Raw genomic sequence first — 21,373 nt, forward strand, 5'->3', positions numbered from 1 at the left:
TTTTTCCCTCCCATGTTTGCATGGCAGCCCCCAGCTGTGCCCGGAGCCGCAGAACCAAGCAGACCCTGTGCTTTGCGCCCTTTTATTTCCCTTGTAACACACAAGAGGGACAGCATCAAGACATTGAAGTCTTCAGACCAAGACAGTCTCCCCAGGGCAGGTTCCTGGTGTGCTGCAGATGCTGTGCCCGGGCTGCGCTTCCCTTGCTCATGGCACAAAGCAGCTCCATGCGCTCAGTGCTGGGCTCTATGGCGCAGGCTCTGTCCGGGCACTGCTTTCCTGCTGGCCCCTGATGCAATCTTTGCTTTTTGGGGAGCCCCCCTCGGCGCTGGCCGGAGCCCCCTCCCTGCTGCCGGGCGAGGGATCCCTGCGGAGGGGAAGGTGCCTCGGCAGGGTCCGGCTGAGAAAGGGATGGGGGGATTCAACACCCAAGCGCTTTCGGTCACCCACCTTGGTGCTGCTTCGCTGTCCTCACACATCTTGAGCAGCATCTGTGCTGTTTCCTCCTTGGGCTCCCGGGGCTCCTGCAGCCTGCATTGGGATGGGTGTGAGCCATGTGTGTGTCCCCCCCAACACCGGCCCCACAATCCCCTCCCCGTGCCCCTCACCTGGGCTCCAGCCGCTCCTTCACCTTGGCGATGGAGCGGACGTAGGGCGCGATCTGCTTGGTGATGGTGGTCAGGCAGTTGTTCTCCTGCCGCAGCTGCAGCAGGTCATGGAGCTGGGCTGGGGCGAGAGGAGCTGCTGTGGCCACGGCCCCAACCCAGAGGGGGCACAAGGGGAGCAGCATCACTGGTACCTTCATAGATCTCCTGCTCGTTGGCCACCCGTTGGTACGTCTCCTCCCAGACCTGGAAGGCAGAGGGAGCCTGGTGGAACGCCGTGGTACAGCCCACAGGGACCCTGCTCCGGGACGCGCCGGCCGTACCTCCTCGAAGACGCTGCGCATCATCTCCACCGCGGAGTAGTGAGCAGCGATCTGCACGTCCATCTGCAGCGACTTCTGCAGGATCTCGCTCATGATCTCCGTCTTGATGAGCGAGTGGTGCTTGGTGAGGTCACGGTGCAGCTCCTGAACCTGGTCCTTCAGGCCCTGGATCTCCGTCTGCAGCATCTGCGGGGCCGGCATCACCCCGACATCACCGGCACCGTCCCGCCCCGTCCCGCCGTGCCCGCCCCGCGCTCCGTACCCGGTAGGTGTTCTCGTAGTTGCGGCAGTGCTCGGCGAAGGGGGTCTCGCGCCCCTCAGCCAGCAGGACCTTGGTGCTGATGTACCGGTGCATCGTCGGCTTCCGCACCAGGGGGCCCGTGGACATCTTATCGCCGTCAGTGGGGCAGCTGGGCACCATGAGGGTCTTGGAGCATTGGCCGCCGGAAAGCCTGCATGGAGAGGGTGCCAGTGGGGTGCTGCACAAGGGCAGCAGCCAGGGCAAGGTGCTGGGGGCTGTGTTACCAGCTCAGCCCATAGCCCCTCGACCCCAGTGTGCCTGGGGACACGGCAGCCCCACACATCCCTCCCCGAGCACACAGGGTCGCCTTGAGCCACCCTAAAGTCAGCTTCCCATGGGCTGCTCTCCCGGTGCCCATGGCTTCAGAGGCATGGCAGAGCTCGGCACGCTCTGGTTTCTAAAGGGAAGGATGCAGCTCTCTCTGTCATCATGGGTATCTCCTGGCCCCTCTCTTCCCCCCATTCCGCAGCCTCCCCATGCTCCCACTGCCCCATCCCTGCTGCCCCACACCACCGCTCCTACCGTGCAGCCCCCAGGAGCTCAGCCACCCCACGGCACCGAGCCCGGCTGGGGGCAAGGAGCGGTCCCCATGGGGTGCCAGCGCCTGTTTGTCCCCTCGGGCCGGTTGTGCCTGGCAGCGCCGGTGCTGCCGTGACATCAACGGGCCTAAATATATCCCGGGCGAGGAACGGGCAGGCGCTTCCCTGGAATTCTGATTAAAAATAGTGGCGGGCACAGAGGCTGCGGCGCCGCGGGAGCAGCTCCGGGGCCCCCCTGCCCGTCCGCCCGCTTCCCAGAAGTGTCACTTGAAGCCCCCACGCCTGTCGTTCATCAGCGCAGCTGCGGTGTCCCCATCGCACCCAGGTCACCGGCTCAAGGGCACGGGGGGCACGCTGCAGGATGCGCTCCCAGCGCCTCACATGTTGGTGCCGGTGATGCCGGGGCCGATGCCGCTGGTGCTGCCCACCATGGAGCGGCGAGGGCTGAGCATCAGCAGCGGCTCCAGGCAGCGGGCGAACTCCGCGCGGTACTCGCTGTTGATCTGGGGGTGAGACGGGGTGAGCGTGGCTGCGGTGCCCATGGGCAGGGGCTCGGCCACGGCAGGGCTCTACCTTGCTGGTCTGCGCCGGCCGCAGGCGATGCGGCAGCTTCACGATCCTCTGCAGCCTCTCCATCAGTTGCTGGAAGGCAGCGGTGTGGTGAGCCCGGCGCTGCCATAGGGTGCTCTGCCCTCCCCGTGGTGATGCCACCACTCACATAGCCCAGGTCCAGGAACTCGGCTTTGTTGGCGGAGCTCAGGAACGCGGAGCAGGTCACCAGATGGACCTGTGCAAAGGGAGGAGTGATCACAGTGATCCATGGGGCAGGGGCCTCCCTGCCCACCCCAGGGCCCTACCTGCAGGGTGGGCAGCAGCGAGGCGAGGTGGGCGAGCTGCTCCTTGAACGCCTTCTCCTTCTCCTCGTGCTGGCTGCAGCAGAGCAGGGCACGGCCCAGCCTTTATGGGGGACCAGGGAGCATCCGGCCCCAGGGCACCCCAACACACGCTGGGGGTGAGGGACACCCCTAGGAACGACGCTCAGCCCATGGCCCCTCACCTCTGCACAGCTTTCAGGAGCGCCTTCTTCCTCTCGGAGAGCTGCTCCTGCAAACAGCACGGACACCCCACGTCCCATGGACACCCCACCATGCCCACGTGCATTGGGCACCCATGGGTGCATGGCCTCGCACCTGCATGCGGCCGAAGAGGGAGTTGATGGCTGCCTCCTCCTCGCTGGCGCTGTTGCGCACCTCCTCGATCATGGCCTTGAGGAGGACGATGGCCTCACGAGTGGAGGTCTGCAGCTCCTTCACAGCCTGGCAGGGGGCAATGGGGTGTCTGTGGCACTGCAGGCAGCACCATGCCCCCCTGTTTCACCCCCCGGATCCATTGCCAGTGCCCACCATCACCGCCTGGTCCAGGCGCTGGCAGCCCTGCATGTATGCTGTCTCGATGTCGATGCAGTGCGCACGGCTCTCCCTGTGGGCACAGGAGTCAGGATATGGACCAGGAAGGGGCACAGGGGTGGCCGTGGGGCCGGGGCTGCTCACCCCTGCATGTCCCTGAAGCAGTTGATGCAGAGCATGGACTTCTTCTCTGTGGAGAACATGATGTAGGGCTCCTCGTGCAGTGCTGCAAGGGATGGGGCCATTGGGCAGGCTGGCACGGCACGGTGCAGCGTGGCACAGCGCGGCGTGGCACTCACGGCACTTCTTGTGGATGTCTTTGGTGCGCTTGGAGAGGGAGACGATCTCGTGGCGAGCAAACATCTTGGCACGATGCGTCTCCTCGCGGCACGGCGCGCACAGGGGCTGCCCGCACGTGTTGCAGAAGTACATGGTGTCCAGCTCCTGTAAGAGGGGATGCTGCTGGCACACACGGCCCCATTGCGAGTCCCCTGTACCCCCCCTGCCCGCCCCGCTGCCCTCACCGCCTTGGTGCAGCGCCGGTCGCAGTTGGCACATTGCACATCCTCCTCACCGTCGGCAGAGCTGTCCACCAGGAACTGCAGGAGCCGGTCCACGGGGGGCAGCCCCGTGCCCCCCCTCACCACTGAGGGGTGCCTGTGGGGATGGGGATTGGGATGGGGACACCTGCGCAGGGCAGGGGCAGCGATGGGGGTCCTGCTGTCCCCCCATGGCAGGGTCCATCCCGTACCCACAGAGGGGGCAGCGCAGGCGGCCGTCACTGGCGCGGCCCCGCAGGCAGCTGGCACAGAAGTTGTGGTAGCAGTCGAGCAGGCAGGGGTGCTGGTAGGGCTCATGGCAGAGCAGGCAGACCAGCGGGTGGCAATTGGCCTTCTCCAGCTCCAAGCAGGTCCCCAGTGGGGAGAAAATGCCTCCGGACATCTGTGGGGCAGAGAGAGGGCCCCGTGTCACCCCCTGAGCCCCACACGGCACCGCGGCAAAGGCAAATCCTTCCCTGCAGGGCCTGTGAGCTGGTGCCTATTTTTAGATTATGAGCTGCATGGCACGAGGCTGCCCCAAACGCGCCCCTTGCCCCAGCACCATGGGTGAGGTGGTCCATGCAGTGGGGTCACCCCAGCATGGGTGACCCCATGTCAGGAGCATGCCCTGCGATGGGGTGTCCCCCAGTGTGGGTGACCCTAGGGTAAGAGCATCCCCTGGGATGGGTGTCCCCTAGGATAGGGTGTCTCCATAACAGAAGCATCCCCTGGGATGGGGTGTCCCCTGCAGTAAGAGCATACCCCGGGATAGTGGGGGGGGGGTGTCCCCCAGGAGGGAGCATCCCCTGCAATGGGGCATCCCCTGCCCTCGTAGCCCAGCCCCGCACACTGGGGAGTCCCTGTCCCAGCACTGGGGCACCGTGGCTGGGCAAAAGCTTTACCTCTCCCTGTCTGCAGCCGGGGGATCGGCCGTGCTGCTGCTCCCCGCGCTCCGGCTGGAATGAGAACGGGGCCGGGGCAGCAGGGCCTCGCCGTCCCCGTGACGTGGGGCCCCTGGCACCGCCACCGCGCCACAGCCCAAAAATAGCCCCTGCGTGCTCCTCGGTGCCTGCGGCAGGGACTGTGAGCGGGGAGCAGGGATGGGGGACACGGGACTGTGCGGCACCAGGGCTGGGGGGACATCGGTACCCACAGGGACATGGGCACCCATGCGGCCTGGTGAGGACTCCAAGCGGGGACGGCGCACTTCGGGGTGGGCAGCACCCGTTGGGGGGTGTTTGGGGCGCAGTTACACGTGCGCCCCACGGGCACTGGGTCACCCCCACCTGCAGCACAGCGCCCTGGGCTGCTCTCATGGGCCGTGCCCGGGGCTCAACGCCCTGGTCCCCGCGGGCTGATGGAGCCCCCCCCTCCCGGTGCACCCCATGCTGCGGTGAGGATCGGGCCCCGCCGGGTTGAGCCCCGCCACCGGAGGCGCGCCGTTTCCAAAGCCCCGCCTCTTATGCGCAAGCCCCGCCCCTTACACACGAGCGACACGCCCATTTCCGTAAGCCCCGCCCCTTCTCCGCGCACGGCGCCCGGCCGCACCCGCTCAGGCAGCACTAGTTGCTGACCGGAGCAGTAGAGCGGCGCGCGTGGGATGGCCCGGAAGCGCCATCGACGGCCTCAGCGCTCGGCTGAGGGGCTCGGCGCGCGGCCCGGCTGCCGGCGCATGCTCTGTGAGCGCCCGCGGGGGTTTCCGCGCGTGCGCGCTGCGCGGCGCTCCCTTTCTGCCCCTGCGCTGCAGCCGCCATGGCGCCTGTGGTGAGTGTCTGCGGCCCCGCGCCCGGCCCCGCGCCCGCCGAGAGCCCTGCTCCGGGCCGTCCCCACCGGCCCCGCGCCACGGGGCAGCGCCTGGAGCTGGGCCTGGGCCTAGGCCTCCGCCGAGCGCCGGCTTGCACCGCGGGGCCCTCCGTTCTCCCCGCTCCGCCATGGCCCGGGCCCGCTGCCACCAGCCCGGAGCGCGGCCCCTTCCCGTTGCCCCTGTCCGGCCCATTCCCGTTGTCCCCAGCCTGGCTCCGAGCTCGGCCCCGTTGATACCAACCGGAGCTCGGCCTCACCCCGTTGCCCCCAGTGTGGCCCCCGGCCCGTTCCCGTTGTCCCTCATCCAGCCCCCGGCCCGTTCCTGTTTCCCCTGCTCTGGGCTTGTGGCCCCCTGGCCCGGCCCCCTGCCCATTCTCATAGTCCTTGGCCCATTCCCCTCTCTGTTCCCCATTGCCTTCTCCCATCCCTCACGGCTCTTTCTTTCCTCCGCTGCAGAAGAAGCCCGCAGCGAAAGGCGGCAAAAAAAAGAAGCAGGTGCTGAAGTTCACACTGGACTGCACCCACCCGGTGGAGGACGGCATCATGGACGCCGCCAACTTTGTGAGTGTGGGGCTCCGCTCCCATCGGTGCGCTGCCAGTGCGGCCCCCCCCAGCTCTCCTTCTGCCCCTTGCCACGGTGCAGCGTAAAAGCCTGTGCCACTGGGAAGCACCCGGCAGAGCAGGGGGGCTGGGGGTTCATGGTTGTGTTTAAACACTTTGTAGTTAAAATGCCAGCGCCTTCCCTACCTGCGGCACCGCAGCGCTGCTTGTCCCTTGTGGGGCCAGTGTTCCGTTACACTGTGGGGAATGGTGAGGCTGTTTCAGCCTGATTTCGTTCAAGCTGTGTCTGGGGTGTCCTTGGAGGATCCGAGCCCAGCTGCTGCTTGGCTGGCTCTCCCCTTGTTAGGCAGGAAACGTGTCCTTGTCCTGCTCATGTGGTGCATTTGGACTTGAGAACCTCATGATTTGAGTGGGGTGGCTGGGTTAGGTGTGGGGGGCACTGACGGGCTCACAGCTTCCTGGCTTGTGGGAAAGCAGCTTTCTTCCACTTCCTCTGGGCATAACGTGGGTCTCTTCCCCAGCTCTAAGAAAAATCTAAAGCTCGGGCATGAGGCAGCAGGGGAGGCCTTGTCTGGTGGGAGCTGGTTGGTCCTGGCTCAGTGCTGTGTGCCTCTTGCAGGAGCAGTTCCTGCAGGAAAGGATCAAGGTGAATGGCAAAGCAGGGAACCTGGGCGGGGGCGTGGTGACCATCGAGAGGAGCAAGAGCAAGATCACGGTCACGTCGGAGGTTCCCTTCTCAAAGAGGTGAGGCGACAGGGCTGCCCCGTGTCCTGCGGCTGCCAGTGTGGAGAGAGGAGCCTGACTAGCAGCAGGGCTTGTAGAGAAGAGGCTTCTTGGTGCAGGAGTCATGCCAGGCCTCCTCGTTAAATGCTCCGTGATGCTCAGTTTGGTCACTGCTCTTTGAGGGGAAGAGACTGGCAGTGGTGCAGTGGAAAGATGAAGTTTGGGGTTCAGGTTGATCTGCAGCCGAGCTCTTCACTCCCGTGTCAGTGCCCTTGCTGGGCTGCTGCCCTCCACCAGCTTCTCATAACTGCCGTTCCTTTGGTTGGCCTTGGCAAATGTGGTTTTTGCCACATCCATGGAGGCGGGGGGAGGCAGCCGGAGCTCTGTAAGCATCCATGTTTCACCCGTTGTTGTTGTTGCTTGTTGGTGCCACGCCTGGCACGTCCTGGCAACCCTCAGCCATGATTCGCCACGATGTGTGGAGCTGGTGGGGTCGGGGTATGGCACTGTGGATCAGCCTATGAGGGCTGAGGCTTTATATGGCAGAGGCATGGTTACCTGTGTTGTTTCCTGGCTGCAGCCTTGCTGTGCCCGATGGGACACGTTGCTCCAGTGGAGGCCCATGGGAGAAGGGATTGGTGTTCCTGAAAGCGGTGGTGGTGGGAAGCACCCCCAAAACCAGCTTCTTTGTGGAGGTGTGGGTGTCACACAGCGGCGTTCACCCATCGTCTCCCTGCAGGTACCTGAAATACCTGACCAAGAAGTACCTGAAGAAGAACAACCTCCGTGACTGGCTGCGCGTGGTGGCCAACAGCAAGGAGAGCTACGAGCTCCGCTATTTCCAGATCAACCAGGACGAGGAAGAGGAGGAGGAGGAGGATTGAGCCTCGTTGTGGCCCTTTTTGTACAGTTACAGCTTGCCTGCAATAAACGGCGGGGAGCGATGTCGCTGCCCGCGATCGGCGGCGGCACCGGCGGCTCATTCCAGGCTCCTCGGGCTGACTCGGGACCGTTCGGGGCTTTTCGGAAACGGGAGGGGCTGGGGGGGGGTGTGGGGGGGCGTGGCCATGGGAGGTGCGTCACGGGGAGGGCGTGGCGCGCCACCGCCATCTTGGCGCGGAGGGGCCGCGGGGCCGGTGCCGCCGCCCGCCATGCGGGGCCCGGCGCCCGGCCGGGAGCTGCCGGAGGACGCGGAGAACGAGGACGATGTCTCGGGTAGGCGGCGGCGGGGTTTGTCCGGTCCTTGCGCTTCCCCCCTCCGGTTTAGCACTGGCATCCCCGCGCCTCCCGAGCGGGCGGTGGTCGCGGCGTGTTCCGCTGCCAGGGCGGCTCCGGCCGCTGCGGCTTCCCCTCGCGGTGATGCGGGTGCTCCGGGGCGCCGGGTCCGGTCCAAAGCCGCTTCTCCGGAGGCACGGAGCTCCTTGTTGGAGCGCCGGGGGCATGGTTTGGAGCTGAGAAAGGGGGCAGAGACGTCTGCGGGCGCCCGCGGGTGTTGCTCATGTGTAAGGGTAGAAATACCCAATAGAAGCATTGGTGTTGGCACTGCAGGCAGCCATGGGTGGCCGGGAATGGGCAGGCTGGGTTTGGAGGTGGTGAGAAGGTGGGAGCACACGTTGGAATAGGCACCTCTGCCCTGGCCAGGTGCCCATGGTGCTCCCTGAGCCTGGAGCCACAGCAGAGCGGTGTGTGACCATGGCCACACCTCCCGTTGCATCCACCTTAATGGGCTTGGAGACCTGAAAGGTAAAAGCCCAGCACTGGGGCAGCTCCTGGGTGTGAGGGTCTCCAGGAGAGGCCGTGGAGCTCCATGCCATGGCCCCAAGCTGCTGTCCCAGTGGGAAGATGAACATGGTGTCCCCATGCGGTCCAGCCGCGTGAGCTGTCCCTTTTGTCCCCAGAAGAAGACGATGGGGTGCTGGAAGGACTGGAGGAGTTCTTTGCAGAAGAGCAAGTCGTGCAGAAGAAAAAGAAACCCAAGAAACTGAAGGATGGCAAAACTGCCAAAACCAAACGGCGGAAGAAGGAGGTAACGCTGCAATGGGGAGATGCCCTGGCTGTGGGCTGGAGGCTGCTCCATGAGCGATGGTACCATCCATCCCTGTGTGTTGAGGCCCTTGGGCACACACTGCAATGGCACCTCCTTGCTGTCACCTCTGGGGATGGACAGTCAATCCTTCTGGCACACCCTGTGCCAATGCAGTGCCTGGGTCTGGTGTTTTGAGGAGGTGGGATGCAAACCACATCACTGAGGGTGCAGCTGAGGCAGGGATTGTTGGCCATCCTCATCCAGGGCGTTTTGCAAGGAAGGCGGTGTTGGGGTTTCTTGGATGTGGAATGGCTGTTGGGTCTTCCATGGGAAAACAAAGCTGAGGCGGTGTGTCCTGGAGGATCCTTCCTGAGGCTGTGCAGGGTTCGCCCTCTGGTTCTAAGGTTGGGATCAATGTGGTCCCAGAGCAGGGCTGGCTGCTGCTCTGCTGAGTTAGTGTTGGGAGGGAGGTCCCTCAGCCCTTTTCCTTCCTTGTGATGCTGAGCTTGGGGAGAAGTCCCTCCTTGCACAAGAAGAGGTGCCCCCACCCTTCCCTTGCCAAAGCAGGGCTCAGCGATGCTGATCTCCAGCCACTCCCCAAGGGACCTGTGGAAACATTGATTGGATGAGGCAGTGCCTTGAGGTGTTTTTGCCACTGTCATTCTGCCTGCGTGGCGTTACCTGCAACCCCTTCCAGGAGTCCTGGCCCCGAGGAAGCTTTTTTCCCTTGGTGGCCATGGTGATGGGCGATGATGTTCTCTTTCTGCAGAGAGCACACAAAGCTGGCTCAGGCCCTCTGCCTCCCTGTGCTGCCTCCATTGTTGGGTGCATTTTTCTATGCTGCTTTTCTGCAAGGGGGGGGTTGGGAATAAAATACCCCCCCCCCATGGTAATTTCCCCTCTGTTCATTTTCTGGCAGTGCCAGCCTGCCTGAGCCCTGCAGCCTGTGCAGCTCGTGCAGAGTCTGACTGCTGCCTTATTGGGGTGGGGAGGAGCCAGCAGGCTGAACATTGAGTGTGCTTTAATTGCCTTTTGTGGGCAGCGTTGACTGACCTTGGCCCTGCCTATGGAGACTGTGCCCTTGTCCAGCAAAGCCAGTGGGAAGCAGTTAGGAGGCACTCAGCAGCACCCAGGCTGCTGTTTGGACAAGGAGATGAAAGGTTGGGGGACCTCGAGTGAGGCTTCCTTTTCCTGAGCGACTCCTCAGGAGGTTTGTGGGGTCAGTGGCCTTGCCCCGCGCTAGAGGAGGGTGGGAGTGAGGTACGAGCTGCGATGCGGTGCCAGTGCCTGCACCACGATGGGCTGGTGCCCTGTGTTCCCATGCGGCGTGGCCACTGGAGCGAGGGGCAGGAGTGGTGTGCGCCGGCGGCAGTGGGACTCGCTGGGTTTGCGGTGACGCTGGCGGGAACCGGTGCTGAAACCCCAGTGAATCCTGTGTGAAGCCGGGGTTTGAACCTCGGCGTGGGGAGATGAGGGAGCGGAGAGGGGGGATTTCAGCCCGTACTGCAGCAGTTACCATGGCAACCAATTACCCTGCCAAATTACAACCGTGCCGAGCCCGGGGCTCGGGCTGTGCCCACGCCGGGGGTGCGGGCGGGCGGCCGGGGCTGTCCGCGGTGCTGAGCGGGCGCTGTCCATGGTCCTGCCCCGGCTCTGTCGCTGTCTGAGCGCGGTCCCTCCTGCCTGCGGGCAGCAGAAGCACCCACCAGGCTTCCAGCATCTTCTCACCTTCCTGCTGGGGCTGCTGTGGCCGAGTCTCACTGGAGACGGGAGATTCCCCATGGCCTCCTTTCAACTTGCTCTGCTTTAGCACCCATTGCCAGCCTCTCTGTGCATCCACCAAAGCTCTTTGGCTCATGTGGCAGCTGGAATCCTCCTGTGGTCACACAGCTCTGCTGCAGCATGGAGTGTCCAGCTGCGAGGGAAAGCAAAACAGCAACAAAGCAAAACCTGAGCACCACATCCGTCTGTGAGCTTAGAGATTGCACGTGAGCAAAGAGACCTTCTCTTCCTGGCCTTCAGTTTCTCACCCTTTCACACTGCACTTGAAGTCTGCAACCTTATTCACATAAAACTATAAGCAAACACAGGACAGGACATTATATGTTACCTGTGCTATATCAATCAGAAGTGTTGCTAAAGTGTTGCCCACCTGACTATTTAGGATCTTTTAGCAGATTTGATTTACTACATCGCTATTTTTAACACACATATCCTCTTCCTTGGCCTGCTCTCCTCTGGTTTTCTGTTCATACGGCCACTGAACAGAGCAGTACTGGGACCCTGTGATATTGCAGTGACTGGGCACTTCCAGAGGAGCATGTTACAGTGTGGAGGCAGAGCTGGCATCCAGCGGCATGGCTGTGACTCAGCATTGCTTTTCTTGTCCCCCTCAGTGAACAAGTCTTGAGGCAAAAGCATAAAGGCTCCATTCCCATATACCTTGGCTTAGATGAGCTTTTCCACAACACAGTTCTATCTGTGTGGCATGACTGTCTCTTCTTGTTCCCAGTGCTTCCTTAAGGCATGGCTTGCCCGGTGTGAGCAGATGTGTTTGTAGTGCTCCCAGTATGGAGAGTGGGAATGTGGCTCTATTTGCAGGTGGGGACCTGGGGCAGAGGATGAGGCTTCACACAATTGCCCTGGAGAAATGGTTCCAGATGATCTAAGGTTTTCCTTCTGCCTGTGTCTCCCATGGGCAGGTGCTTCTTCCTGTTCCCAAATCTGATTTTTGTGCTGGTTTGCCCAGTGTAATGGCGGGGTTATTCAAGGGAGCATTGGCTTTGGCTGGTGACAGCACTTGCTTTGTGCTAGTTGGGGGGGGTGTTGGAAGAGAGTGGAGGGGGGGACAGGGCCTGCTCTTTCTCCAGTGTCACTTTCCTTTTTAGGGGAGCAATGATGAAATGTCAGACAATGAAGAGGAGATTGAGGAGAAATCCGAGAGTGAAGGGAGTGATTATTCCCCCAACAAAAAGAAGAAGAAAAAACTGAAGGACAAGAAGGAGAAAAAGCCAAAACGGAAGAAGAAGGATGAAGAGGAAGATGATGAGGATGGAAGTCTAAAGGTACCTTCCTCCCAGGCTGGTACTGAGTGTGAGACCTCAGGGTGCAGCCGGATCCCTGTGGGTTACCTGGCTCAGAGCCCAGCCATGTTTTCTGTCCAGTCTCCTTGTGCTGGTGGATAAGTTCTCGTGGCATCAAGCATGGCCCTGGTGTGTTTGCCCTGGGTTTGGCAAGTTGTGAAATCCCAGAAACAAATCCCTGCGTGTGACTGACTGGGGAGAGCGTTTGATACACAGCATGTGACAGACCCGGCCTCGTGTCGCTCATCTGCAGAGCTGCAGGCGTTTAGTTAATGATCTTCTCTAAATCTGCAGGAGCCCAAGAGCTCAGCTCAGCTGATGGAAGAATGGGGCCTCGACGACGTAGATTACATCTTCTCAGAAGATGATTACCATACCCTGACTAACTACAAGGCTTTCAGCCAGTTCCTCAGGTAGGGAACCATAGGTCTGGATGGGGCCTCCTGTGTCTCAGCTGAGGCTTGAGTGTTGCTCAGCCAAGCGGGTGAGGTTCTGAGGTCAGCTGTGCACTACAAGCTCCTTGTTGCTTCTCCCCACCTGACTTGGTCCTCAGGGTCCCATTTTAGTTGCAGGTTTGACTGGAAAACAGCTGAAATATTTGTGTCTCCCTCTCTCCAAACCCCTTTTGTTGTGTGTACCTGTTTGAAAAGTTTAATGAGCATCATTAAACCTGAGCATCAGTGATGGATTTGTGTGGGGACAGTGAGCTGTTCAAACCACCACAGGTATTCTGGGGTCTCTGAAGAAGCTGAGGTGTGCCTCCTTTTGTGTATGTGCTGTGATTTCCGCTGCTCCTGGTGGGCCACATCAACATGCTCGATGGACATGCCTGGTTCTTGGGCTGCAGCACCAGCGCACAACAAACAGGAGCGGACACGCACAGAGCGTTTCTGTTACCGCACGGTTCTCCCCCTGCCCTCCAGGCCTCTGATCGCCAAGAAGAACCCCAAGATCCCCATGTCCAAGATGATGACGGTGCTGGGTGCCAAGTGGCGAGAGTTCAGCGCCAACAACCCGTTCAAGGGCAGCTCAGCAGCCGCGGCGGCCGCGGCCATTGCTGCAGCTGTGGAGACTGTCACTGTGGCCCCGCCGCTCCCTGCCAGCCCCCCACCAGCCTTGCCCCCCGTCATCAGGAAGGCAAAGACCAAGGAGGGCAAGGGTAGGTGCCAGCCGTGGAGGGCAGGTTGGGGTGGGGGTGATGTGGGGGTTTGCAGGGTACCAAATGAGTCTTCTGCTTCTCCAGGTCCAGGTGTGAAGAAGAAAATCAAGGGCTCCAAAGATGGAAAGAAAAAGGGGAAGGGGAAAAAGATGGCAGGCTTGAAATTCCGGTTTGGAGGAATCCCCAGCAAAAGGAAAAAGGGCTCCTCTGTGAGTGTGCGGGGTCCCCGGGGTGGGATGTGGCAGGGAAATGCCAGGACAAGCCTTGCCCTAGAAGCTTCCCTTGCATAGGGGTGTCACAGCACCTTTGTTCACGCCTTTGGCAGGGAGCTGTGTCCAGGCTCAGGTCTGTAAAGATGCTGTGTCTGGGCACAATTTCTGCTAAACCCAATCACCACATTTACTTCCAGTGGTGAGGTTGGTGGTGCCACCACTTCAGACCTGGTTTGCAAGAGGATTCTTCAGGGCTTGCACTCCAGCTGAACCCTCTGTCAGAGGGAATTATCATATGCTTTAATTACATGAGTGAAGCTGCCCTTGGGCAGCATTGCCATCCCACAGCACAGCCCAGGGCTGCCAGAGCTTCCAAGTGAGAGCACAGCAGCAGCCGGTGCTGCAGTTTGGGTGCTGTGCTCCTGTCAGCACACCACTGCCGGGTGTGTTTTAAATAGCAGAGCTTTTTAAGGAATAAATCTCACAAATAATTATTGACTAGGGGTGGGACTCTTGTAGATCTTGATAATGCTGTTGATCAAAAGCCCATTAGCTCATCGTTATTGGAGATCACTGGCTCTATAGCTGCATTTCATGTAACACAATCTGTCTGTAAGTCATTTTGTGCGTCAGAGGCTGAAGCGAGAGGAGCGATGAGAGGCAGCCACTTGCTGCTGCAGGTGTTCAGTCACCCAGCATGGAAAGTTCATCCTGTCTCTGGGTACACTCTTGATCAGTGCATTTGCCTTTCTGAAAGCTACAAAGAGCTGGGCTTGCTCCTGCAGCTGGAGCACTACGTACCCGATTAGCAGTGTGCACATCAGGGATTTGCATGCCTAAGTCTCCAGAATAAGAACCCAGGTGTGTTGTTGTGTTCTGATGCTGTTGGATGCTGGGCCTGCCTAACAACTCCCACACTAGAAGGAAGTTCAAGCGTGAATCCCCTTGTGCACATGCACAAACAGGCTGACACAAGCTGAAATGAGTGTTGGGAGAGGGACAGAAGTTCTACCCCAACTGTGCAAGGCTGGGAGTAGCAGTTGTCCCCCCCATGCCTGTTTTGGGTGTCTGCACCCAGCACAGTGTGGTTGCAGCAGAGAGCTCTTGCAGCACAACAGTGCTGGGAGATGCTGAGCCTTACCCAACGTGCCTGACTGGCTGCACCGTGTGAGTGGGGATGGTGGGCTGCAGGAAACCCAGAGCCCACCTCTTGTCAGGGGGGCTGAGCAGGCACTTGGCACATTGATTTATGTATTTTAAATGTGCTCTGAGTGAGTGCACCTTGATGCTGTGAACTGCATGAGCTGTCCCTGTGCTGTGCCTTTGGGCTGTAGAGATAGTCCAGACCTCCATTTACTGACTGCCTGCCTGGGATCTGACAGAGGAGCCTTCCCTGCTTCTTAATGCCTCATGGACCATTCCCATGAGCCCAGCCTGTTGGGGTGGCACCCACCCTGCCACCACCCTGCTGCTCTGGCAGGTCTATTCCTGAGGAAGAGAGGGTGCCCCAAGGAGCTGGGCCACTGCTCAGTGATCCCATGGGGTTTAGGTGGGTGCTGGGTTTGTTGGGCTGTGGAGCGGTGTTCCTGGGACGCACTTGGGCTGCCCATGCTTTGGTTTCTCCCTCTACAGAGTGAAGAGGAGGAACGGGAGGAATCCGACTTCGACAGTGCCAGCATCAACAGCTCCTCAGTGCGCTCCGAGTGCTCGGCGGGCCTGGGGAAGAAAGGGAAGAGGAGGAGAAAGAAAAAGAGGAGTAGGCCATCCTTTGTACTCTGTTCTTTCTGTTTGGGCTTCCCTCTTCAGCTGGTGCTTTCCTGGCCTCTGCAGCCCTGGGCTGTGTCTGGCACTGGCTCAGTGTGCTTGCGCTTGTCTCTGTGTGCTTTGTATGAGGCGCTTCCCTGGTGTCAGTGGGCTTGTGCCTGCCAGGAGGCAGTGAGCGGATCCTGCCATGGGGTGCTGGCCCTCCCTGCGGTGCTGGTGGTGGCGGAGCTGCCTGGTGGCAGGGCTTTTCCATTGATCCAGTTGGCTTTCCCTCTGGAAAGGATCTGCTGCCCTGTCCCGTCTCGCTGCCTGCTCACAGCTTAGCCCCCTGCCTGCGCTCTGGGCACCAGGGCTGCCTCACAGGCAGCGGGTACCTACCTGCACGTGTGACCCCACCAGGATTTGTTCTCTAGCAGGGATTTATAGGGCTTCCAGGGAAGTGATCTTCTGAGGAGCAGCCCCTGGAGGGACATGGCTTGTGGCAAGCTCCCGGTGGAGCAGGATGGGCTGTGGGTGAAGAAGCAATCAGTCAGGGGACTTCTTGTCTGTGTGAGATGTGCAGCTGGGCAGGAGGCTTTGGTGGATCTGTGGTGTTGATGTAGGAATAGGGAGGCACGTGAACAGTGGTGGAAAGCATCTGTTGGGTCTCACAGCGGCTGTGTGGCCACGTTTGTGTCCGTCTTCCTTCCCCCCTTCCCTTGGGAAGGCTGTGGGTGCATTCTGCGCCCTGGCACCTCCATCCCTGTGCTGCTGTTGAGAGCAGCTCCCCTGTGCTGTGCTGCTCCGAGCCCTGCTCCAAGTGCCGCCGGGCCCGGTGCTGCTCTTCCTGGCTCCCCACGGAGGACGTGCTGCCTTTCTGCCTTGCGTCCTTGTTCGGGATGAGATGCTTCGGATCCAGGCGCGTCCTGGGGCCTCTTAGCTTTGCCGATGGGTTTTTCTTTCTGAGAAGTGGAAAGGGAGCTTCTGGGCTGGTGGACGGTGAGCGTGTGATGCTGGCCAGGGTCCCCCTCAGGTGGTGAGGCCGGGCTGGCTCTGTGTTTCATATGAAGAGCATTGCTGCTTCTCCTTCTGGCTCGTTGCCCTTGTGCCGGAGCCCGGCAGCTCCCGCTGCGTGTCGGTGGAGTGGAAGGCTGGAGGTCAGTGCTGGGAGTTTGTGGCAGAGCCGGCATTAAGATGAGCTTTGGTGGCACTGCAAGGCCTTGTTCCCCCCTTTTGCCGTCCGTGCTGAGTTGAGAGAGCTCCTGCCTCTGGCAGTGAGCACCAAGGAAGGGCAGAGTAGTCCCGGGAGAGGAGTTGTCCTCCTCGGCCGTGTCACCCGTGCATGGTGCGTTTGCAGTTGGTGGCGCTGGTGCCTGGGGAGGTTTCTCTGACTGGCCTCCCTTGCAACCTCTCCAGGTTCTGGCATTCTCCATTGAGAGCCTGAAGGAACCAAAGGATGATACAGTGTGGAGAGAGAAAGAGAGACAGAGGTGAGATGATGCTGTGTGCAAAGATGAACTGTGGTGCTGAGGGACAGAGAGGTAGGGGGATGTAACAGGAGGGGTCCGAGGCGAAGCGCTTTCCTTATTTCCTTGCCTGTATCGTAGAGGAGCAAGTGTCCCATTCCCTCTGGGATAAAAGCAGCTCCCGATCCCTCTGACCGTGTGCCTGTCCTTGCTTGCAGTGGAAGAAGGGGACGGCTATGAGACAGACCACCAGGACTACTGCGAGGTGTGCCAGCAGGGAGGGGAGATCATCCTGTGTGACACGTGTCCCCGTGCCTACCACCTCGTGTGCCTGGATCCTGAGCTGGAGAAGGCCCCCGAGGGCAAGTGGAGCTGCCCCCATTGTGTGAGTGGGGTCAGGCCCATGGGAGGGGGCGGGCAGGTTGTGGGAGCCCTCAGCGTTACACTGGTTGTGCTCCCCCAGGAGAAGGAGGGCATCCAGTGGGAGCCGAAGGAGGAGGAGGAGGAGGAAGAGGAAGGCGGTGAGGAGGAGGAGGATGACCACATGGAGTTCTGCCGGGTGTGCAAGGATGGAGGGGAGCTGCTGTGCTGCGATACCTGCCCGTCCTCCTACCACCTGCACTGCCTGAACCCGCCGCTGCCGGAGATACCAAACGGGGAATGGCTCTGCCCGCGCTGCACAGTGAGTGTCACAGCGTGCCTGCCCCATCCCTGCTCCCGCACCCACCCAGCCACCACTGCCCCTTGCACCAGGGACTCACCTCAAACTGTGCTCTTGGCCCTTTGCTTTCTCTATCCCCAGTGCCCTCCCTTGAAGGGCAAAGTCCAACGCATCCTGCACTGGGCCTGGAAGGAGCCACCGGCCGTGCCGCTGCCGCCCGTGCTGCCCAACCCGGGCACGGAGCTGCCTCTGCCCGTGCCGAAGGTGCTGGGGGGGATCCCGGAGCGCGAGTTCTTTGTGAAGTGGGCAGGACTCTCCTATTGGCACTGCTCCTGGGTCAAGGAGCTGCAGGTGAGAGCGTTGGTGTCATCGTGGTGCCCCTGCCCTGCTCGCTGCCCTGGCGGCTGAGCGCGGCTCCCTCCTCCTGCAGCTGGAGCTGTACCACACCGTGATGTACCGCAACTACCAACGGAAGAACGACATGGACGAGCCGCCGGCCTTCGACTACGGCTCTGGGGACGAGGACAGCCAGAGGGAGAAGAGGAAGAACAAGGACCCCCATTACGCCAAGATGGAGGAGCGGTTCTACCGCTACGGCATCAAGCCCGAGTGGATGATGATCCACCGCATCCTGAACCACAGGTGAGGGGCTGTGTGCGGGGGGAAGTGTGGATGGGCCATGGGGAGGTGTGTGCCAGGGTGCCAGAGCCCCTCGTAGTGCTGGCACTCGGTGATGCTGTTGCAAGCCAGGAGGGGGACCACAACGGTGAGTGCCTACAGTTGCGCAGATGACGCTTGGAGCAGCGCGTTTGTCCTCTCTGCGGGTGTCTCTTCGTTCTCAGCACTCACGCTGATGGTTTGCATGGTTCGCTGGGCCTTTGGGACTGCCTCCTGCAGGGTTTCTGTTCTCCCCTGGGGCTGGAGGGGTTCAGATTGTCCTTGGCCAAAGCCAAAAGCTCAGGCTGGTGGAATTTCAGCTGCTGGCGCGTTTTGAGGTCTCTGTTGCCTCAGAGGTTTGTTCCCAAGGCAAAGCCAAGGCCAGAAGTGGATGAATGCCTGCCTGTTTTCACTTCTGCTATGTTGCACGTTACAAAATACAGTGACTTATCCCAAAGGGGGACGCACGGAGTTGTTCCACTCTTCCCAGGTCATTGAGTCCCTGTTACAGCTCAATCACTCCATAGCTTTCTGCTGCAGCCCGGTGATGGGCTTGGCTTCCATCAGTCGTGCCCTGTGGGTGCTGCTGCTCCCTGACACTGCTTTGGACCACAGCCTGATTCCGTGTCGGTGATTTGTTCCTCTCAGGAACCACGCAGCTCCTCCACACTCCCATCAAGGATGAGGGATTTGGGTACAGCACTTACCAGAAAGGAGCATTATTCCCACTTCTCGCCCCGGTAGTGCTCAGGATAAAGGAGCTTGAGCAGGTGCCTGACTCCCTTATGGAGCCTTGACATTTGCATTTCTTTTCTGTGGAAGGAATTTCCTGCATGTGAAATGTGCCGTGCAGATGGTTTGGTTTTCCACGGAGCAGCTAGAGACTCCTTTTTTTTGTTGGAGTTCTCCATTTCAAGTGGCAACTTGAAATTTCAAGTGGCTCCAAGGCAGCTTGGCAGAGAATAAATAAAGCTGCTGGGTAATGTTCATGTGAGCTTTGCATTGTCTGCTCAGCACTCAAAGGCTTTTTTCCCTGTGGGCATATAGTCAGGCTCGGTGGTGTGTTTATTCACGAAGCAAAACTTCACATAGCAGTGAATGCTGCAGGAGGAAGAGGGTGAGCGCTGGCATCCATCCAGTCCTGGTAAAGGCGGAACATGGGGTTGGTCAGCGGAAGGGATGAGCAGCCTTTAAAGCTCAGCAGTTAACACCTGCAGCAGATTAACAGGCGTGTCTGATGGAAAGGTGGATACTTGCTTCATGTTTTCCTGCCTGTGCTTGGATGCCAAGGTCTGCAGGTGGAGGCAGGGGAGTTCTGTGGCAGCAGGCTGCGGATAGCTGCTTCCCGGGGCTCTCAGTTCACTGATGAACTTCCTGTGCCCTGTGTTACAGCTTTGATAAAAAGGGAGATGTCCATTACCTGATCAAGTGGAAGGACCTGCCCTACGACCAGTGCACGTGGGAGATCGACGAGATCGACATCCCCTACTATGAGAACCTCAAACACCTCTACTGGAACCACAGGTACCAGGGTGGATCCACAGCCCGGGCAGAGCCAGGACAGCCTGTGAGGGGTGAGGGATGGTTTGGGACGTGCTGGCATCGCTCACAGGGCCCCTTTGCAGTGGCCGAGTGCTTTTGGGAAGCCAGTCCTCCTGGAAGGCCTTTCCAGGGCTGCTCTTCTCCAGCCTGTGCTCCCCATGGTCCCTCTGCACTTGAGAGCAGCTCCAAGGTGCTGCTGCCTCTCTGTTTTGGGGGGAAGCCACAGTAATCTGATGCAATTGCTGTTCTTCATTTTGGATAATGTTGCGAGGGGAAGGACTAGATGCCATGTGTGCCTGTGCTAGCTGGGCCAGGACGGCTCCCGTGGGGAGAGGGGCAGTGGAGTTTGAGGCATTTCTATCCCTGTGTTTGGGAGCTGGGAGAGGAAACCTGCCTGCCTCTTCCCGTTGCAGGGAGCTGATGCTGGGGGAGGACACGCGCCCTCTGAAGAAGCTGAACAAGAAAGGGAAAAAGCTGAAAGAGGAGAAGCTGGAAAAGCCTCCAGAAACACCTCTCGTGGATGTGAGTGAGAATGGCAAGGGGCAACACAACGGCATGGGAGAGGGAGGTCAGCCTGGGCCCTGTCCTGTTACGTTGGTCTCCTCTAGTTCCTGGTTTCTTTCATCCAAAGCTCTGGGGTAGCTTTGCTATGAGGAGCCCGAGGGCTGTGCTGTGCTGGGACCATATCTGTGTCTCTTCTGGGGCTGTTGGGTGACACAAGGCTGAAGAGGGATGTGCCTGGCCACTGAGAAAGGAATGGGAGCTGGTTCTCACTGCTCTGTGGTGTGTCTTGTCCTTTCCAGCCTACGGTGAAGTTCGACAAGCAGCCGTGGTACATCGACAGCACGGGCGGCACGCTCCATCCTTACCAGCTGGAAGGGCTGAACTGGCTGAGGTTTTCTTGGGCCCAAGGGACAGATACAATCCTGGCTGATGAGATGGGGCTGGGGAAGACCGTGCAGACTATTGTGTTCTTGTACTCCCTGTATAAGGAGGTGAGTGGAGCATCAAATGGGTCCCCAAGGAGGCCGAGAGCTGCTTCGTATGGGGAGAGAACAGCTTGGACTTTGTGTTCCCGAGCAGGGCCACTCGAAAGGGCCGTATCTGGTCAGTGCCCCTCTCTCCACCATCATCAACTGGGAGCGTGAGTTTGAGATGTGGGCACCCGACTTCTATGTTGTGACTTACACGGGGGACAAGGAAAGCCGGTCGGTCATCCGGGAGAATGAGTTTTCCTTCGAAGACAATGCCATCCGCAGTGGGAAGAAGGTCTTCAGAATGAAGGTGGGAGCCAAGTCTGTGCCCTACCCAGCAGCTTTGGCCAGCAGTAAGAAGGGGACGGAGTGGAATTAGACCCAGAGAGGGAGGCTGGTTAGGTCCTGACCCAGCCCTTTCCCAAAGAGGGAGGCTGGTGTTCTTACACATGTAGGAGATTTGTGATGAGCTGTAAAGATTCTGCCAGACCCTTATTTGTGCCTGTAGTGCCCTGCTCGGTTCTAATATTCAGATGGGTGTTGATTTTCTGCTGGCACAGCTCGTGCCTTGACCTGTTTCTCCTTGGATCCCATGCAGTGAAGGTGGAGGCTGTCCCATTCCCTCCTCCCTTATCCTGGCTTTTCTCTCCCTCTGCTCCTCCAGAAGGAAGCACAGATCAAGTTCCATGTCCTGCTCACCTCCTATGAGCTGATCACTATTGACCAGGCGGTGCTGGGCTCTATAGAGTGGGCCTGCCTGGTGGTGGATGAAGCACACAGGCTGAAGAACAACCAGTCCAAAGTAGGTAACAGGCATTTGGAGCTGCCTTTTGGTGGATTTGCTCCCTTTAACATCCCCTGGCATTAAATATCCTTTAGCTGAGAAGGGACAGCAGCCTGGGTGTCTGCCTGACGGGGCTTTGATGGGCTGTCATGGAAGGGAATTGACCCTTCTCCTTCCTTTCCCTGGGGTTAAGGCAGCCTCCAGCCCCTGGGGCCATCACACAGTCCCCAGTGCAGGAGGCAGATGGGGTGACCAGGGACATTCAG

General features: G+C 59.9%; 3 protein-coding genes across 10 annotated transcripts in view; 2 read left to right on the forward strand and 1 right to left on the reverse strand.

Annotated features, from left to right (window-relative positions):
• Nucleotides 1-66: 66 nt before the first annotated feature.
• On the reverse strand, nucleotides 67-4,734 carry RNF207 (ring finger protein 207). Of its 2 annotated transcripts, none has more exons than XM_062614489.1 (18): nucleotides 4,616-4,734; nucleotides 3,926-4,116; nucleotides 3,699-3,831; nucleotides 3,474-3,618; nucleotides 3,319-3,400; nucleotides 3,172-3,247; nucleotides 2,959-3,084; nucleotides 2,826-2,872; nucleotides 2,626-2,698; nucleotides 2,487-2,555; nucleotides 2,342-2,410; nucleotides 2,150-2,271; nucleotides 1,191-1,380; nucleotides 929-1,114; nucleotides 800-851; nucleotides 609-726; nucleotides 451-531; nucleotides 67-367 (listed from the first exon to the last, which is right to left on the reverse strand). In XM_062614489.1, the coding sequence occupies exons 2-18, from the start codon at nucleotides 4,114-4,116 to the stop codon at nucleotides 247-249; spliced, it is 1,881 nt and encodes a 626-aa protein (XP_062470473.1). In that variant the 5' UTR covers nucleotides 4,616-4,734; the 3' UTR covers nucleotides 67-246. The 2 variants fall into 2 exon arrangements, with proteins under 2 accessions (XP_062470473.1, XP_062470472.1); XM_062614488.1 differs by having other exon boundaries at nucleotides 2,626-2,725.
• A 596-nt stretch (nucleotides 4,735-5,330) lies between these two features.
• Nucleotides 5,331-7,771, forward strand: RPL22 (ribosomal protein L22). The gene is made up of 4 exons (XM_062614534.1): nucleotides 5,331-5,477; nucleotides 5,973-6,077; nucleotides 6,697-6,821; nucleotides 7,540-7,771. Exons 1-4 carry the CDS (start codon nucleotides 5,466-5,468, stop codon nucleotides 7,682-7,684), a joined length of 387 nt encoding a protein of 128 aa, XP_062470518.1. The 5' UTR covers nucleotides 5,331-5,465; the 3' UTR covers nucleotides 7,685-7,771.
• A 109-nt stretch (nucleotides 7,772-7,880) lies between these two features.
• Nucleotides 7,881-21,373, forward strand: part of CHD5 (chromodomain helicase DNA binding protein 5) — a 34,770-nt gene continuing 21,277 nt past the window's right edge. For 3 of the 7 annotated variants that reach the window (XR_009964020.1, XR_009964022.1, XM_062614519.1), the window contains exons 1-16: nucleotides 7,894-8,015; nucleotides 8,699-8,826; nucleotides 11,715-11,891; nucleotides 12,204-12,322; nucleotides 12,833-13,068; nucleotides 13,153-13,277; nucleotides 14,913-15,036; nucleotides 16,708-16,874; nucleotides 16,953-17,171; nucleotides 17,292-17,501; nucleotides 17,581-17,792; nucleotides 19,200-19,331; nucleotides 19,763-19,871; nucleotides 20,153-20,344; nucleotides 20,433-20,633; nucleotides 20,988-21,125. Coding sequence is in view for 5 of the 7 variants with exons in the window: in XM_062614519.1 (XP_062470503.1) it covers nucleotides 7,952-8,015; nucleotides 8,699-8,826; nucleotides 11,715-11,891; nucleotides 12,204-12,322; nucleotides 12,833-13,068; nucleotides 13,153-13,277; nucleotides 14,913-15,036; nucleotides 16,708-16,874; nucleotides 16,953-17,171; nucleotides 17,292-17,501; nucleotides 17,581-17,792; nucleotides 19,200-19,331; nucleotides 19,763-19,871; nucleotides 20,153-20,344; nucleotides 20,433-20,633; nucleotides 20,988-21,125 (2,553 nt within the window). In the remaining 2 variants the exon portion in view is untranslated. Of the gene's footprint in view, nucleotides 8,016-8,698; nucleotides 8,827-11,714; nucleotides 11,892-12,203; nucleotides 12,323-12,832; nucleotides 13,069-13,152; nucleotides 13,278-14,912; nucleotides 15,037-16,439; nucleotides 16,514-16,707; nucleotides 16,875-16,952; nucleotides 17,172-17,291; nucleotides 17,502-17,580; nucleotides 17,793-19,199; nucleotides 19,332-19,762; nucleotides 19,872-20,152; nucleotides 20,345-20,432; nucleotides 20,634-20,987; nucleotides 21,126-21,373 lie in introns of those variants that run through there. The other 4 variants (XM_062614518.1, XM_062614520.1, XM_062614522.1 and 1 more) reach the window with 4 other exon arrangements.

This window comes from Pezoporus occidentalis, unplaced genomic scaffold, assembly GCF_034315485.1.
Source record: "Pezoporus occidentalis ecotype Australia unplaced genomic scaffold, CSIRO_AGI_Poc_V1 ctg176, whole genome shotgun sequence".
Classification (NCBI taxonomy): Eukaryota; Metazoa; Chordata; class Aves; order Psittaciformes; family Psittacidae; genus Pezoporus; species Pezoporus occidentalis.

What these genes read in the sequence shown, in the direction of transcription:
- RPL22 (XM_062614534.1), top strand. An exon ending in TCATGGACGCCGCCAACTTT is followed by an intron (nt 6,078 to 6,696) that starts GTGAGTGTGGGG and finishes TGCCTCTTGCAG; the next exon opens with GAGCAGTTCCTGCAGGAAAG. An exon ending in GAGGTTCCCTTCTCAAAGAG is followed by an intron (nt 6,822 to 7,539) that starts GTGAGGCGACAG and finishes GTCTCCCTGCAG; the next exon opens with GTACCTGAAATACCTGACCA.
- RNF207 (XM_062614488.1), bottom strand. Translation starts at nt 4,116, where the DNA reads ATGTCCGGAGGCATTTTCTCCCCACTGGGGACCTGCTTGGAGCTGGAG. An exon ending in TGCTTCAGGGACATGCAGGG is followed by an intron (nt 3,248 to 3,318) that starts GTGAGCAGCCCC and finishes CTGTGCCCACAG; the next exon opens with GGAGAGCCGTGCGCACTGCA. An exon ending in GACAGCGAAGCAGCACCAAG is followed by an intron (nt 368 to 450) that starts GTGGGTGACCGA and finishes TCCCCTCCGCAG; the next exon opens with GGATCCCTCGCCCGGCAGCA.